The sequence below is a fragment of the Oncorhynchus gorbuscha genome, linkage group LG04 (genome assembly GCF_021184085.1).
Source record: "Oncorhynchus gorbuscha isolate QuinsamMale2020 ecotype Even-year linkage group LG04, OgorEven_v1.0, whole genome shotgun sequence".
In the NCBI taxonomy this organism is placed as follows: Eukaryota; Metazoa; Chordata; class Actinopteri; order Salmoniformes; family Salmonidae; genus Oncorhynchus; species Oncorhynchus gorbuscha.
In genome coordinates this window covers 81494288-81511534 of record NC_060176.1, presented here as the reverse complement: position 1 = coordinate 81511534, position 17247 = coordinate 81494288, and the positions used below count along the sequence as shown (strand labels likewise).

Here is a 17247-nt window from a genome sequence, read left to right as displayed (position 1 = left end):
CCTAATGTTTTGTCCACTCAGTGTATACTCACCACCTCTGAGGAGGTCTCTGTGTGCTCTGCAGTCACGTGCTCCTGTAGAGAAGTCTCTGTGTAGCCCATCCTGCCACAGTAGGGACAGGTGAAAGCCTGGGGCTGCTCCACCGAGAAGGACTCTCCCCCATAATACAGGTCTGGAAGAAAAGAGGACCGGGACGTGGTTAGACAGTACGGAAACAGCAGAGGTTAGGGAGGAGGAGACAGGATGGAACAGCAGAGGTTAGGGAGGAGGAGACAGGATGGAACAGCAGAGGTTAGGGAGGAGGAGACAGCAGAGGTTAGGGAGGAGGAGACACGATGGAACAGCAGAGGTTAGGGAGGAGGAGACAGCAGAGGTTAGGGAGGAGGAGACAGGATGGAACAGCAGAGGTTAGGGAGTAGGAGACAGCAGAGGTTAGGGAGGAGGAGACAGGATGGAAACAGCAGATGTTAGGGAGTAGGAGACAGCAGAGGTTAGGGAGGAGGAGACAGGATGGAAACAGCAGAGGTTAGGGAGGAGGAGACAGGATGGAAACAGCAGAGGTTAGGGAGGAGGAGACAGGATGGAACAGCAGAGGTTAGGGAGGAGGAGACAGCAGAGGTTAGGGAGGAGGAGACAGGATGGAACAGCAGAGGTTAGGGAGGAGGAGACAGGATGGAACAGCAGAGGTTAGGGAGGAGGAGACAGCAGAGGTTAGGGAGGAGGAGACAGCAGAGGTTAGGGAGGAGGAGACAGGATGGAACAGCAGAGGTTAGGGAGTAGGAGACAGCAGAGGTTAGGGAGGAGGAGACAGGATGGAAACAGCAGAGGTTAGGGAGGAGGAGACAGCAGAGGTTAGGGAGGAGGAGACAGGATGGAACAGCAGAGGTTAGGGAGGAGGAGACAGGATGGAACAGCAGAGGTTAGGGAGGAGGAGACAGGATGGAACAGCAGAGGTTAGGGAGGAGGAGACAGGATGGAACAGCAGAGGTTAGGGAGGAGGAGACAGGATGGAACAGCAGAGGTTAGGGAGGAGGAGACAGGATGGAACAGCAGAGGTTAGGGAGGAGGAGACAGCAGAGGTTAGGGAGGAGGAGACAGGATGGAACAGCAGAGGTTAGGGAGGAGGAGACAGCAGAGGTTAGGGAGGAGGAGACAGCAGAGGTTAGGGAGGAGGAGACAGGATGGAACAGCAGAGGTTAGGGAGTAGGAGACAGCAGAGGTTAGGGAGGAGGAGACAGCAGAGGTTAGGGAGGAGGAGACAGGATGGAACAGCAGATGTTAGGGAGTAGGAGACAGCAGAGGTTAGGGAGGAGGAGACAGGATGGAACAGCAGAGGTTAGGGAGGAGGAGACAGGATGGAACAGCAGATGTTAGGGAGTAGGAGACAGCAGAGGTTAGGGAGGAGGAGACAGGATGGAACAGCAGAGGTTAGGGAGGAGGAGACAGGATGGAACAGCAGAGGTTAGGGAGGAGGAGACAGGATGGAACAGCAGAGGTTAGGGAGGAGGAGACAGGATGGAACAGCAGAGGTTAGGGAGGAGGAGACAGGATGGAAGAGCAGAGGTTAGGGAGGAGGAGACAGGATGGAACAGCAGAGGTTAGGGAGGAGGAGACAGGATGGAACAGCAGAGGTTAGGGAGTAGGAGACAGCAGAGGTTAGGGAGGAGGAGACAGGATGGAAACAGCAGAGGTTAGGGAGGAGGAGACAGGATGGACCAGCAGAGGTTAGGGAGGAGGAGACAGCAGAGGTTAGGGAGGAGGAGACAGGATGGAACAGCAGAGGTTAGGGAGGAGGAGACAGGATGGAACAGCAGAGGTTAGGGAGGAGGAGACAGGATGGAACAGCAGAGGTTAGGGAGGAGGAGACAGGATGGAACAGCAGAGGTTAGGGAGGAGGAGACAGGATGGAAGAGCAGAGGTTAGGGAGGAGGAGACAGGATGGAACAGCAGAGGTTAGGGAGGAGGAGACAGGATGGAACAGCAGAGGTTAGGGAGTAGGAGACAGCAGAGGTTAGGGAGGAGGAGACAGGATGGAAACAGCAGAGGTTAGGGAGGAGGAGACAGGATGGAACAGCAGAGGTTAGGGAGGAGGAGACAGGATGGAACAGCAGAGGTTAGGGAGGAGGAGACAGCAGAGGTTAGGGAGGAGGAGACAGGATGGAACAGCAGAGGTTAGGGAGGAGGAGACAGCAGAGGTTAGGGAGGAGGAGACAGGATGGAACAGCAGAGGTTAGGGAGGAGGAGACAGGATGGAACAGCAGAGGTTAGGGAGGAGGAGACAGGATGGAACAGCAGAGGTTAGGGAGGAGGAGACAGCAGAGGTTAGGGAGGAGGAGACAGGATGGAACAGCAGAGGTTAGGGAGGAGGAGACAGGATGGAACAGCAGAGGTTAGGGAGGAGGAGACAGGATGGAACAGCAGAGGTTAGGGAGGAGGAGACAGGATGGAAGAGCAAAGGTTAGGGAGGAGGAGACAGGATGGAACAGCAGAGGTTAGGGAGGAGGAGACAGGATGGAAACAGCAGAGGTTAGGGAGGAGGAGACAGGATGGAACAGCAGAGGTTAGGGAGGAGGAGACAGCAGAGGTTAGGGAGGAGGAGACAGGATGGAACAGCAGAGGTTAGGGGGAGGAGGAGACAGCAGAGGTTAGGGAGGAGGAGACAGGATGGAACAGCAGAGGTTAGGGGGAGGAGGAGACAGCAGAGGTTAGGGAGGAGGAGACAGGATGGAACAGCAGAGGTTAGGGAGGAGGAGACAGGATGGAACAGCAGAGGTTAGGGAGGAGGAGACAGGATGGAACAGCAGAGGTTAGGGAGGAGGAGACAGCAGAGGTTAGGGAGGAGGAGACAGGATAGGGAGGAGGAGCAGAGGTTAGGGAGGAGGAGACAGGATGGAACAGCAGAGGTTAGGGAGGAGGAGACAGGATGGAACAGCAGAGGTTAGGGAGGAGGAGACAGGATGGAACAGCAGAGGTTAGGGAGGAGGAGACAGCAGAGGTTAGGGAGGAGGAGACAGGATGGAACAGCAGAGGTTAGGGAGGTTAGGGAGGAGACAGGATGGAACAGCAGAGGTTAGGGAGGAGGAGACAGGATGGAACAGCAGAGGTTAGGGAGGAGGAGACAGGATGGAACAGCAGCAGAGGTTAGGGAGGAGGAGACAGGATGGAACAGCAGAGGTTAGGGAGGAGGAGACAGGATGGAACAGCAGAGGTTAGGGAGGAGGAGACAGGATGGAACAGCAGAGGTTAGGGAGGAGGAGACAGGATGGAACAGCAGAGGTTAGGGAGGAGGAGACAGGATGGAACAGCAGAGGTTAGGGAGGAGGAGACAGGATGGAACAGCAGAGGTTAGGAGGACAGGATGGAACAGCAGAGGTTAGGGAGGAGGAGACAGGATGGAACAGCAGAGGTTAGGGAGGAGGAGACAGGATGGAAACAGCAGAGGTTAGGGAGGAGGAGACAGGATGGAACAGCAGAGGTTAGGGAGGAGGAGACAGCAGAGGTTAGGGAGGAGGAGACAGGATGGAAACAGCAGAGGTTAGGGAGGAGGAGACAGGATGGAACAGCAGAGGTTAGGGAGGAGGAGACAGGATGGAACAGCAGAGGTTAGGGAGGAGGAGACAGGATGGAAACAGCAGAGGTTAGGGAGGAGGAGACAGGATGGAAACAGCAGAGGTTAGGGAGGAGGAGACAGGATGGAACAACAGAGGTTAGGGAGGAGGAGACAGGATGGAACAGCAGAGGTTAGGGAGGAGGAGACAGGATGGAACAGCAGAGGTTAGGGAGGAGGAGACAGGATGGAAGAGCAGAGGTTAGGGAGGAGGAGACAGCAGAGGTTAGGGAGGAGGAGACAGGATGGAAACAGCAGAGGTTAGGGAGGAGGAGACAGGATGGAACAGCAGAGGTTAGGGAGGAGGAGACAGCAGAGGTTAGGGAGGAGGAGACAGGATGGAAACAGCAGAGGTTAGGGAGGAGGAGACAGGATGGAACAGCAGAGGTTAGGGAGGAGGAGACAGGATGGAAACAGCAGAGGTTAGGGAGGAGGAGACAGGATGGAAACAGCAGAGGTTAGGGAGGAGGAGACAGGATGGAACAACAGAGGTTAGGGAGGAGGAGACAGGATGGAACAGCAGAGGTTAGGGAGGAGGAGACAGGATGGAACAGCAGAGGTTAGGGAGGAGGAGACAGGATGGAACAGCAGAGGTTAGGGAGGAGGAGACAGGATGGAACAGTAGAGGTTAGGGAGGAGGAGACAGGATGGAACAGCAGAGGTTAGGGAGGAGGAGACAGGATGGAAGAGCAGAGGTTAGGGAGGAGGAGACAGGATGGAAGAGCAGAGGTTAGGGAGGAGGAGACAGGATGGAACAGTAGAGGTTAGGGAGGAGGAGACAGGATGGAAGAGCAGAGGTTAGGGAGGAGGAGACAGGATGGAACAGCAGAGGTTAGGGAGGAGGAGACAGCAGAGGTTAGGGAGGAGGAGACAGGATGGAACAGCAGAGGTTAGGGAGGAGGAGACAGCAGAGGTTAGGGAGGAGGAGACAGCAGAGGTTAGGGAGGAGGAGACAGGATGGAACAGCAGAGGTTAGGGAGTAGGAGACAGCAGAGGTTAGGGAGGAGGAGACAGGATGGAAACAGCAGAGGTTAGGGAGGAGGAGACAGGATGGAAACAGCAGAGGTTAGGGAGGAGGAGACAGGATGGAACAGCAGAGGTTAGGGAGTAGGAGACAGCAGAGGTTAGGGAGGAGGAGACAGGATGGAACAGCAGAGGTTAGGGAGGAGGAGACAGGATGGAACAGCAGAGGTTAGGGAGGAGGAGACAGGATGGAACAGCAGAGGTTAGGGAGTAGGAGACAGCAGAGGTTAGGGAGGAGGAGACAGGATGGAACAGTAGAGGTTAGGGAGGAGGAGACAGGATGGAAGAGCTGAGGTTAGGGAGGAGGAGACAGGATGGAAGAGCAGAGGTTAGGGAGGAGGAGACAGGATGGAACAGCAGAGGTTAGGGAGGAGGAGACAGCAGAGGTTAGGGAGGAGGAGACAGGATGGAAGAGCAGAGGTTAGGGAGGAGGAGACAGCAGAGGTTAGGGAGGAGGAGACAGGATGGAAGAGCAGAGGTTATGGAGGAGGAGACAGGATGGAAGAGCAGAGGTTAGGGAGGAGGAGACAGGATGGAAGAGCAGAGGTTATGGAGGAGGAGACAGGATGGAAGAGCAGAGGTTAGGGAGGAGGAGACAGGATGGAAGAGCAGAGGTTATGGAGGAGGAGACAGGATGGAAGAGCAGAGGTTAGGGAGGAGGAGACAGGATGGAAGAGCAGAGGTTAGGGAGGAGGAGACAGGATGGAACAGCAGAGGTTAGGGAGGAGGAGACAGGATGGAAGAGCAGAGGTTAGGGAGGAGGAGACAGGATGGAAGGGCAGAGGTTAGGGAGGAGGAGACAGGGTGGAAACAGCAGAGGTTAGGGAGGAGGAGACAGGATGGAACAGCAGAGGTTAGGGAGGAGGAGACAGGATGGAACAGCAGAGGTTAGGGAGGAGGAGACAGGATGGAACAGCAGAGGTTAGGGAGTAGGAGACAGCAGAGGTTAGGGAGGAGGAGACAGGATGGAAGAGCAGAGGTTAGGGAGGAGGAGACAGGATGGAAGAGCAGAGGTTATGGAGGAGGAGACAGGATGGAAGAGCAGAGGTTAGGGAGGAGGAGACAGGATGGAAGAGCAGAGGTTAGGGAGGAGGAGACAGGATGGAACAGCAGAGGTTAGGGAGGAGGAGACAGGATGGAAGAGCAGAGGTTAGGGAGGAGGAGACAGGATGGAAGAGCAGAGGTTAGGGAGGAGGAGACAGGATGGAAACAGCAGAGGTTAGGGAGGAGGAGACAGGATGGAACAGCAGAGGTTAGGGAGGAGGAGACAGGATGGAACAGCAGAGGTTAGGGAGGAGGAGACAGGATGGAACAGCAGAGGTTAGGGAGGAGGAGACAGGATGGAACAGCAGAGGTTAGGGAGTAGGAGACAGCAGAGGTTAGGGAGGAGGAGACAGGATGGAACAGCAGAGGTTAGGGAGTAGGAGACAGCAGAGGTTAGGGAGGAGGAGACAGGATGGAACAGCAGAGGTTAGGGAGTAGGAGACAGCAGAGGTTAGGGAGGAGGAGACAGGATGGAACAGCAGAGGTTAGGGAGGAGGAGACAGGATGGAACAGCAGAGGTTAGGGAGTAGGAGACAGCAGAGGTTAGGGAGTAGGAGACAACAGAGGTTAGGGAGGAGGAGACAGGATGGAACAGCAGAGGTTAGGGAGTAGGAGACAGCAGAGGTTAGGGAGGAGGAGACAGGATGGAACAGCAGAGGTTAGGGAGGAGGAGACAGGATGGAACAGCAGAGGTTAGGGAGGAGGAGACAGGATGGAACAGCAGAGGTTAGGGAGTAGGAGACAGCAGAGGTTAGGGAGGAGGAGACAGGATGGAACAGTAGAGGTTAGGGAGGAGGAGACAGGATGGAAGAGCAGAGGTTAGGGAGGAGGAGACAGGATGGAAGAGCAGAGGTTAGGGAGGAGGAGACAGGATGGAACAGCAGAGGTTAGGGAGTAGGAGACAGCAGAGGTTAGGGAGGAGGAGACAGGATGGAAACAGCAGAGGTTAGGGAGGAGGAGACAGGATGGACCAGCAGAGGTTAGGGAGGAGGAGACAGCAGAGGTTAGGGAGGAGGAGACAGGATGGAACAGCAGAGGTTAGGGAGGAGGAGACAGGATGGAACAGCAGAGGTTAGGGAGGAGGAGACAGGATGGAACAGCAGAGGTTAGGGAGGAGGAGACAGGATGGAACAGCAGAGGTTAGGGAGGAGGAGACAGGATGGAAGAGCAGAGGTTAGGGAGGAGGAGACAGGATGGAACAGCAGAGGTTAGGGAGGAGGAGACAGGATGGAACAGCAGAGGTTAGGGAGTAGGAGACAGCAGAGGTTAGGGAGGAGGAGACAGGATGGAAACAGCAGAGGTTAGGGAGGAGGAGACAGGATGGAACAGCAGAGGTTAGGGAGGAGGAGACAGGATGGAACAGCAGAGGTTAGGGAGGAGGAGACAGCAGAGGTTAGGGAGGAGGAGACAGGATGGAACAGCAGAGGTTAGGGAGGAGGAGACAGCAGAGGTTAGGGAGGAGGAGAAAGGATGGAACAGCAGAGGTTAGGGAGGAGGAGACAGGATGGAACAGCAGAGGTTAGGGAGGAGGAGACAGGATGGAACAGCAGAGGTTAGGGAGGAGGAGACAGCAGAGGTTAGGGAGGAGGAGACAGGATGGAACAGCAGAGGTTAGGGAGGAGGAGACAGGATGGAACAGCAGAGGTTAGGGAGGAGGAGACAGGATGGAACAGCAGAGGTTAGGGAGGAGGAGACAGGATGGAAGAGCAAAGGTTAGGGAGGAGGAGACAGGATGGAACAGCAGAGGTTAGGGAGGAGGAGACAGGATGGAAACAGCAGAGGTTAGGGAGGAGGAGACAGGATGGAACAGCAGAGGTTAGGGAGGAGGAGACAGCAGAGGTTAGGGAGGAGGAGACAGGATGGAACAGCAGAGGTTAGGGAGGAGGAGACAGCAGAGGTTAGGGAGGAGGAGACAGGATGGAACAGCAGAGGTTAGGGAGGAGGAGACAGCAGAGGTTAGGGAGGAGGAGACAGGATGGAAACAGCAGAGGTTAGGGAGGAGGAGACAGCAGAGGTTAGGGAGGAGGAGACAGCAGAGGTTAGGGAGGAGGAGACAGGATGGAAACAGCAGAGGTTAGGGAGGAGGAGACAGGATGGAACAGCAGATGTTAGGGAGTAGGAGACAGCAGAGGTTAGGGAGGAGGAGACAGCAGAGGTTAGGGAGGAGGAGACAGGATGGAACAGCAGAGGTTAGGGAGGAGGAGACAGGATGGAACAGCAGAGGTTAGGGAGGAGGAGACAGGATGGAACAGCAGAGGTTAGGGAGGAGGAGACAGCAGAGGTTAGGGAGGAGGAGACAGGATGGAACAGCAGAGGTTAGGGAGTAGGAGACAGCAGAGGTTAGGGAGGAGGAGACAGGATGGAACAGCAGAGGTTAGGGAGGAGGAGACAGGATGGAACAGCAGAGGTTAGGGAGGAGGAGACAGCAGAGGTTAGGGAGGAGGAGACAGGATGGAAACAGCAGAGGTTAGGGAGGAAGAGACAGGATGGAACAGCAGAGGTTAGGGAGGAGGAGACAGGATGGAAACAGCAGAGGTTAGGGAGGAGGAGACAGGATGGAAACAGCAGAGGTTAGGGAGGAGGAGACAGGATGGAACAACAGAGGTTAGGGAGGAGGAGACAGGATGGAACAGCAGAGGTTAGGGAGGAGGAGACAGGATGGAACAGCAGAGGTTAGGGAGGAGGAGACAGGATGGAACAGCAGAGGTTAGGGAGGAGGAGACAGGATGGAACAGTAGAGGTTAGGGAGGAGGAGACAGGATGGAACAGCAGAGGTTAGGGAGGAGGAGACAGGATGGAAGAGCAGAGGTTAGGGAGGAGGAGACAGGATGGAAGAGCAGAGGTTAGGGAGGAGGAGACAGGATGGAAGAGCAGAGGTTAGGGAGGAGGAGACAGGATGGAACAGTAGAGGTTAGGGAGGAGGAGACAGGATGGAAGAGCAGAGGTTAGGGAGGAGGAGACAGGATGGAACAGCAGAGGTTAGGGAGGAGGAGACAGCAGAGGTTAGGGAGGAGGAGACAGGATGGAACAGCAGAGGTTAGGGAGGAGGAGACAGCAGAGGTTAGGGAGGAGGAGACAGCAGAGGTTAGGGAGGAGGAGACAGGATGGAACAGCAGAGGTTAGGGAGTAGGAGACAGCAGAGGTTAGGGAGGAGGAGACAGGATGGAAACAGCAGAGGTTAGGGAGGAGGAGACAGGATGGAAACAGCAGAGGTTAGGGAGGAGGAGACAGGATGGAACAGCAGAGGTTAGGGAGTAGGAGACAGCAGAGGTTAGGGAGGAGGAGACAGGATGGAACAGCAGAGGTTAGGGAGGAGGAGACAGGATGGAACAGCAGAGGTTAGGGAGGAGGAGACAGGATGGAACAGCAGAGGTTAGGGAGTAGGAGACAGCAGAGGTTAGGGAGGAGGAGACAGGATGGAACAGTAGAGGTTAGGGAGGAGGAGACAGGATGGAAGAGCTGAGGTTAGGGAGGAGGAGACAGGATGGAAGAGCAGAGGTTAGGGAGGAGGAGACAGGATGGAACAGCAGAGGTTAGGGAGGAGGAGACAGCAGAGGTTAGGGAGGAGGAGACAGGATGGAAGAGCAGAGGTTAGGGAGGAGGAGACAGCAGAGGTTAGGGAGGAGGAGACAGGATGGAAGAGCAGAGGTTATGGAGGAGGAGACAGGATGGAAGAGCAGAGGTTAGGGAGGAGGAGACAGGATGGAAGAGCAGAGGTTATGGAGGAGGAGACAGGATGGAAGAGCAGAGGTTAGGGAGGAGGAGACAGGATGGAAGAGCAGAGGTTATGGAGGAGGAGACAGGATGGAAGAGCAGAGGTTAGGGAGGAGGAGACAGGATGGAAGAGCAGAGGTTAGGGAGGAGGAGACAGGATGGAACAGCAGAGGTTAGGGAGGAGGAGACAGGATGGAAGAGCAGAGGTTAGGGAGGAGGAGACAGGATGGAAGGGCAGAGGTTAGGGAGGAGGAGACAGGGTGGAAACAGCAGAGGTTAGGGAGGAGGAGACAGGATGGAACAGCAGAGGTTAGGGAGGAGGAGACAGGATGGAACAGCAGAGGTTAGGGAGGAGGAGACAGGATGGAACAGCAGAGGTTAGGGAGTAGGAGACAGCAGAGGTTAGGGAGGAGGAGACAGGATGGAAGAGCAGAGGTTAGGGAGGAGGAGACAGGATGGAAGAGCAGAGGTTATGGAGGAGGAGACAGGATGGAAGAGCAGAGGTTAGGGAGGAGGAGACAGGATGGAAGAGCAGAGGTTAGGGAGGAGGAGACAGGATGGAACAGCAGAGGTTAGGGAGGAGGAGACAGGATGGAAGAGCAGAGGTTAGGGAGGAGGAGACAGGATGGAAGAGCAGAGGTTAGGGAGGAGGAGACAGGATGGAAACAGCAGAGGTTAGGGAGGAGGAGACAGGATGGAACAGCAGAGGTTAGGGAGGAGGAGACAGGATGGAACAGCAGAGGTTAGGGAGGAGGAGACAGGATGGAACAGCAGAGGTTAGGGAGGAGGAGACAGGATGGAACAGCAGAGGTTAGGGAGTAGGAGACAGCAGAGGTTAGGGAGGAGGAGACAGGATGGAACAGCAGAGGTTAGGGAGTAGGAGACAGCAGAGGTTAGGGAGGAGGAGACAGGATGGAACAGCAGAGGTTAGGGAGGAGGAGACAGGATGGAACAGCAGAGGTTAGGAGGAGGAGACAGGATGGAACAGCAGAGGTTAGGGAGTAGGAGACAGCAGAGGTTAGGGAGTAGGAGACAACAGAGGTTAGGGAGGAGGAGACAGGATGGAACAGCAGAGGTTAGGGAGTAGGAGACAGCAGAGGTTAGGGAGGAGGAGACAGGATGGAAACAGCAGAGGTTAGGGAGGAGGAGACAGGATGGAACAGCAGAGGTTAGGGAGTAGGAGACAGCAGAGGTTAGGGAGGAGGAGACAGGATGGAACAGCAGAGGTTAGGGAGGAGGAGACAGGATGGAACAGCAGAGGTTAGGGAGGAGGAGACAGGATGGAACAGCAGAGGTTAGGGAGTAGGAGACAGCAGAGGTTAGGGAGGAGGAGACAGGATGGAACAGTAGAGGTTAGGGAGGAGGAGACAGGATGGAAGAGCAGAGGTTAGGGAGGAGGAGACAGGATGGAACAGCAGAGGTTAGGGAGGAGGAGACAGCAGAGGTTAGGGAGGAGGAGACAGGATGGAAGAGCAGAGGTTAGGGAGGAGGAGACAGCAGAGGTTAGGGAGGAGGAGACAGGATGGAAGAGCAGAGGTTATGGAGGAGGAGACAGGATGGAAGAGCAGAGGTTAGGGAGGAGGAGACAGGATGGAAGAGCAGAGGTTATGGAGGAGGAGACAGGATGGAAGAGCAGAGGTTAGGGAGGAGGAGACAGGATGGAAGAGCAGAGGTTATGGAGGAGGAGACAGGATGGAAGAGCAGAGGTTAGGGAGGAGGAGACAGGATGGAAGAGCAGAGGTTAGGGAGGAGGAGACAGGATGGAAGAGCAGAGGTTAGGGAGGAGGAGACAGGATGGAAGAGCAGAGGTTAGGGAGGAGGAGACAGGATGGAAGAGCAGAGGTTAGGGAGGAGGAGACAGGATGGAAACAGCAGAGGTTAGGGAGGAGGAGACAGGATGGAACAGCAGAGGTTAGGGAGGAGGAGACAGGATGGAACAGCAGAGGTTAGGGAGGAGGAGACAGGATGGAACAGCAGAGGTTAGGGAGTAGGAGACAGCAGAGGTTAGGGAGGAGGAGACAGGATGGAAGAGCAGAGGTTAGGGAGGAGGAGACAGGATGGAAGAGCAGAGGTTATGGAGGAGGAGACAGGATGGAAGAGCAGAGGTTAGGGAGGAGGAGACAGGATGGAAGAGCAGAGGTTAGGGAGGAGGAGACAGGATGGAACAGCAGAGGTTAGGGAGGAGGAGACAGGATGGAAGAGCAGAGGTTAGGGAGGAGGAGACAGGATGGAAGAGCAGAGGTTAGGGAGGAGGAGACAGGATGGAAACAGCAGAGGTTAGGGAGGAGGAGACAGGATGGAACAGCAGAGGTTAGGGAGGAGGAGACAGGATGGAACAGCAGAGGTTAGGGAGGAGGAGACAGGATGGAACAGCAGAGGTTAGGGAGGAGGAGACAGGATGGAACAGCAGAGGTTAGGGAGTAGGAGACAGCAGAGGTTAGGGAGGAGGAGACAGGATGGAACAGCAGAGGTTAGGGAGTAGGAGACAGCAGAGGTTAGGGAGGAGGAGACAGGATGGAACAGCAGAGGTTAGGGAGTAGGAGACAGCAGAGGTTAGGGAGGAGGAGACAGGATGGAACAGCAGAGGTTAGGGAGGAGGAGACAGGATGGAACAGCAGAGGTTAGGGAGTAGGAGACAGCAGAGGTTAGGGAGTAGGAGACAACAGAGGTTAGGGAGGAGGAGACAGGATGGAACAGCAGAGGTTAGGGAGTAGGAGACAGCAGAGGTTAGGGAGGAGGAGACAGGATGGAACAGCAGAGGTTAGGGAGTAGGAGACAGCAGAGGTTAGGGAGGAGGAGACAGGATGGAACAGCAGAGGTTAGGGAGGAGGAGACAGGATGGAACAGCAGAGGTTAGGGAGTAGGAGACAGCAGAGGTTAGGGAGTAGGAGACAGCAGAGGTTAGGGAGGAGGAGACAGGATGGAACAGCAGAGGTTAGGGAGTAGGAGACAGCAGAGGTTAGGGAGGAGGAGACAGGATGGAACAGCAGAGGTTAGGGAGGAGGAGACAGGATGGAACAGCAGAGGTTAGGGAGGAGGAGACAGGATGGAACAGCAGAGGTTAGGGAGGAGGAGACAGCAGAGGTTAGGGAGTAGGAGACAGCAGAGGTTAGGGAGGAGGAGACAGGATGGAACAGCAGAGGTTAGGGAGTAGGAGACAGCAGAGGTTAGGGAGGAGGAGACAGGATGGAACAGCAGAGGTTAGGGAGGAGGAGACAGGATGGAACAGCAGAGGTTAGGGAGGAGGAGACAGGATGGAACAGCAGAGGTTAGGGAGTAGGAGACAGCAGAGGTTAGGGAGGAGGAGACAGGATGGAACAGCAGAGGTTAGGGAGGAGGAGACAGGATGGAACAGCAGAGGTTAGGGAGGAGGAGACAGGATGGAACAGCAGAGGTTAGGGAGTAGGAGACAGCAGAGGTTAGGGAGTAGGAGACAGCAGAGGTTAGGGAGTAGGAGACAGCAGAGGTTAGGGAGTAGGAGACAGCAGAGTTTAGGGAGGAGGAGACAGCAGAGGTTAGGGAGTAGGAGACAGCAGAGGTTAGGGAGTAGGAGACAGCAGAGGTTAGGGAGTAGGAGACAGCAGAGGTTAGGGAGTAGGAGACAGCAGAGGTTAGGGAGTAGGAGACAGCAGAGGTTAGGGAGTAGGAGACAGCAGAGGTTAGGGAGTAGGAGACAGCAGAGTTTAGGGAGGAGGAGACAGCAGAGGTTAGGGAGTAGGAGACAGCAGAGGTTAGGGAGTAGGAGACAGCAGAGGTTAGGGAGTAGGAGACAGCAGAGTTTAGGGAGGAGGAGACAGGATGGAACAGCAGACCAAATATTTATTTTCCACCAACATTTGCAAATAAATTCATAAAAAATCCTACAATGTGATTTTTCCATCATTTTGTCTGTCATAGTTGAAGTGTACCTATGATGAAAATTACAGGCCTCTCTCATCTTTTTAAGTGGGAGAACTTGCACAATTGGTGGCTGACTAAATACTTTTTTGCCCCACTGTAGTTGTGTGTCTGTGGTTTATATGCAAGTGTGTGTGTGTGTGTGTGTGTGTGTGTGTGTGTGTGTGTGTGTGTGTGTGTGTGTGTGTGTGTGTGTGTGTGTGTGTGTGTGTGTGTGTGTGTGTGTGTGTGTGTGTGTGTGTGTGTGTGTGTACTCACCGTAGTCGACCCTGGTTAGTATACACTGCATGGCGTGCTCTGCCGTGTGTCTGGTGGTCGTGGCTCCGCCCTCGTAGCACGAGGCACACAGGTCGTAGTCGTAGCAAATTAAACACTTGTACCGCTGCCCCCGAAAGTTACCTTTCAAACACGCGTCGCAGCTCACACCTGGGGAAGGACACAACATTAACAGGACCGGGTCAAACCCAACACCCCCACACAGGGTATTGGTCAAACCCAACACCCCCACACAGGGTATTGGTCAAACCCAACACCCCCACACAGGACCGAGTCAAACCCAACACCACCACACAGGGTATTGGTCAAACCCAACACCCCCACATAGGACCGAGTCAAACCCAACACCACCACACAGAGTATTGTTCAAACCCAACACCCCCACACAGGACCGAGTCAAACCCAACACCACCACACAGAGTATTGTTCAAACCCAACACCCCCACACAGGACCGAGTCAAACCCAACACCACCACACAGAGTATTGTTCAAACCCAACACCCCCACACAGGACCGAGTCAAACCCAACACCACCACACAGAGTATTGTTCAAACCCAACACCCCCACACAGGGTATTGGTCAAACCCAACTCCCCCACACAGGGTATTGGTCAAACCCAACACCCCCACACAGGGTATTGTTCAAACCCAACACCCCCACACAGGACCGAGTCAAACCCAACACCCCCACACAGGGTATTGGTCAAACCCAACTCCCCCACACAGGGTATTGGTCAAACCCAACACCCCCACACAGGGTATTGGTCAAACCCAACACCCTCACACAGGGTATTGGTCAAACCCAACACCACCACACAGGGTATTGTTCAAACCCAACTCCCCCACACAGGGTATTGGTCAAACCCAACACCACCACACAGGGTATTGTTCAAACCCAACACCACCACACAGGGTATTGGTCAAACCCAACTCCCCCACACAGGGTATTGGTCAAACCCAACACCCCCACACAGGGTATTGGTCAAACTCAACACCACCACACAGGACCGAGTCAAACCCAACACCACCACACAGAGTATTGTTCAAACCCAACACCCCCACACAGGGTATTGGTCAAACCCAACACCACCACACAGGGTATTGGTCAAACCCAACACCACCACACAGGGTATTGTTCAAACCCAACACCACCACACAGGGTATTGTTCAAACCCAACTCCCCCACACAGGGTATTGGTCAAACCCAACACCCTCACACAGGGTATTGGTCAAACCCAACAGCACCACACAGGGTATTGGTCAAACCCAACAGCACCACACAGGGTATTGGTCAAACCCAACACCCTCACACAGGGTATTGGTCAAACCCAACAGCACCACACAGGGTATTGGTCAAACACCACCCCCCCCCCCAACAAGTCTGTCATTGTGCCCCTGAACAGGCAGTCATTGGAAATAATAATTTGTTCTCAATGACCTGCCTAGTTAAATAAAGGTAACAACACACAGCCTACATGTTGCATAATTTATCCATCATGACATAGAACCAACATATTGACGTAACACACTTATCCTAACCTACTGCACAGACAAAGAACAGTTTCCCATTTCCGGGGTCCACATGGTTAATGAAAAGCCAACATTGCTACAATGCCAGTACAGGGCCGTCGTTATGAAATACCAGTGTGACTACTATATCCAGCTGGCTATGTGAACTTCCAACTTCGACAGCAGGCAATTGATTGACTACAACAGTCTTGCTATAAAAATAAAAAAACAGCCACCCTTAGCAGCATTTGGTCGAAAAGCGGATGTTTCTGGTTCTCAGGGATACAGTATTTTCAACCTAACTTGTCCTGAAAAGAATTAAGATTATGTTCTTAACTGACTTGCCTGGTTAAATAAAATTGTACATATTTATTTTTAAACAAGCAGGGTCCCGTACCCCCACAACAAAATATTGTGCACCCTAGGTTGGGAACTCTTGCTCCAGGTGATAAGACAATTGAACTGCACTAACCAGCACTTTGAAACATTTTGTAAGTATACTTTTGTGGACATTTATGTTCATCTCATTTCTCCCTGCAATAAAAAACAAAAAGGATGTTAAAATATACTTTGATTTAACATTATGGCTTGTAAAAGGTCGTGAGAGGAAATAAAACGTCCCTAATCCACTCGGTCAATAATGTCCACCGTTAGATCTCCAGGCTATGTCAAATACCGAACGAGCAGAGGTCAGCAAAAGGTTGTTCATTATCTGGGTTTTTATTTTAGAAACCAAGAAAATATTAGACTTGTACATTACGCTGGTATATATATATATATATTTATGTTGTTGTTTGTACATGCTAAAAAAGAAAAATGTAGTAAACGAACTATACTGCTGAAAGCATGAATACAGGGACTCATCCATGACTCATTTGATGACAACCTGTGAAGTTGGCAAGAGAGAAAAGGAAAGTGAAACAGAGGCAAGTTAACAAGGACACTTTTTGTCAAAGTGTCGAAATACATTTCAAATGTGTAAAAAGTGCTGTTTTTTTTGTTTTTTGCTTGTTTGTTGCCGCAGTACCTTAACCTAATAAACAGTTCACAAGCTAACTTATTAGCAAGTCTAACTAATGTTAACTTAGTACTACGTGACTGTATAGTTGTTTGGGTAGCTATACAAACCAAATATGAGCTGCTTTCTTGGCCAGTGTCCTTGCGGGTAAATACAAGCATTTCATTATTGGAAAGCACGTATTTATTGATTAGTTAGCTATTAGTTAACTCGGGTAAGGGGGCTTGATAAATATGATCATATACATATATATATATTCGATACAAAAACAACACCCTCCCATGTCACTAACCCGCAGCTATCGCAACCCGCTTCACCCTCGGTCTTCTTTATCCCGAGTTGACTTCTTACCTTCATGACGGGACATCCTATTGGGACACTAACACAGGCCCACACACCGACGGACTCACTTGAAGCTTGAACCAGCAAACCTAGCTGTCCCTGACCTCTTAATAGCTCATGTGAAGGATCCGGTCTCCGCAGCCACATGTGTGTGTTGTGAGAAACAATAGTGGGGGGGATCTGCGATTCGCCTTCCAAAATAAAAGTCGCACATTGGAAACTGACGTAAATAGATTAAAACAGTGGAATCGTGCCGCAATTGGACTCGATATGTCTAAAACAAAACCTGGAATGTTGTTATATATATATTTTTTTAACCTTTATTAAACTAGGCAAATCAGTTAAGAACAAATTCTTATTTTCAATGACGGCCTGGGAACAGTGGGTTAACTGCCTGTTCAGGGGCAGAACGACAGATTTGTACCTTGTCAGCTCGGGGGTTTGAACTCGCAACCTTCCGGTTAATAGTCCAACGCTCTAACCAAAAACCAAAAAAATTAAAAATAATCCGTTCATTTGACGCACAAAAAGAATAATCTATGGCTATATATGTACTTCAGAATTGCATTGGGTGCATACTTACATTGCAATGTACAGTACACAGCCTTACCTATGGATTTTGGGTCCATGCAATGGGGTATCAGCCTACTCTGGAACACCCACAGAACACAACTGTGAAGGGTTTTCACAAATATTAGCGTTGTAGTTCTTAGTATGGAGTCTAAGAGCTACAAAGTCTCATTAGGTCACTACCCAACGTTTTCATAGGAAGGATCCAGGACTGTTTCCAAGATACTGTTTCCAAGATGCTGTTTCC

The 17247-nt window shown here is 52.8% G+C and overlaps 1 protein-coding gene across 2 annotated transcripts in view; it reads right to left on the bottom strand.

Moving 5' to 3' along the window:
• The window catches only part of LOC124034718 (E3 ubiquitin-protein ligase KCMF1-like), a 43684-nt gene extending 27094 nt beyond the window's left edge, over nt 1-16590 (bottom strand). The window contains exons 1-3 of one of the 2 annotated variants that reach the window (XM_046348204.1): nt 16440-16590; nt 13544-13711; nt 33-172 (exon numbers count right to left, since the gene is read on the bottom strand). In XM_046348204.1, coding sequence (XP_046204160.1) covers nt 33-172; nt 13544-13711; nt 16440-16455 — 324 coding nt within the window. In that variant the 5' untranslated portion in view covers nt 16456-16590. Of the gene's footprint in view, nt 1-32; nt 173-13543; nt 13712-16380 lie in introns of both variants that reach the window. The other variant, XM_046348205.1, reaches the window with a different exon arrangement.
• Nucleotides 16591-17247: the final 657 nt, after the last annotated feature.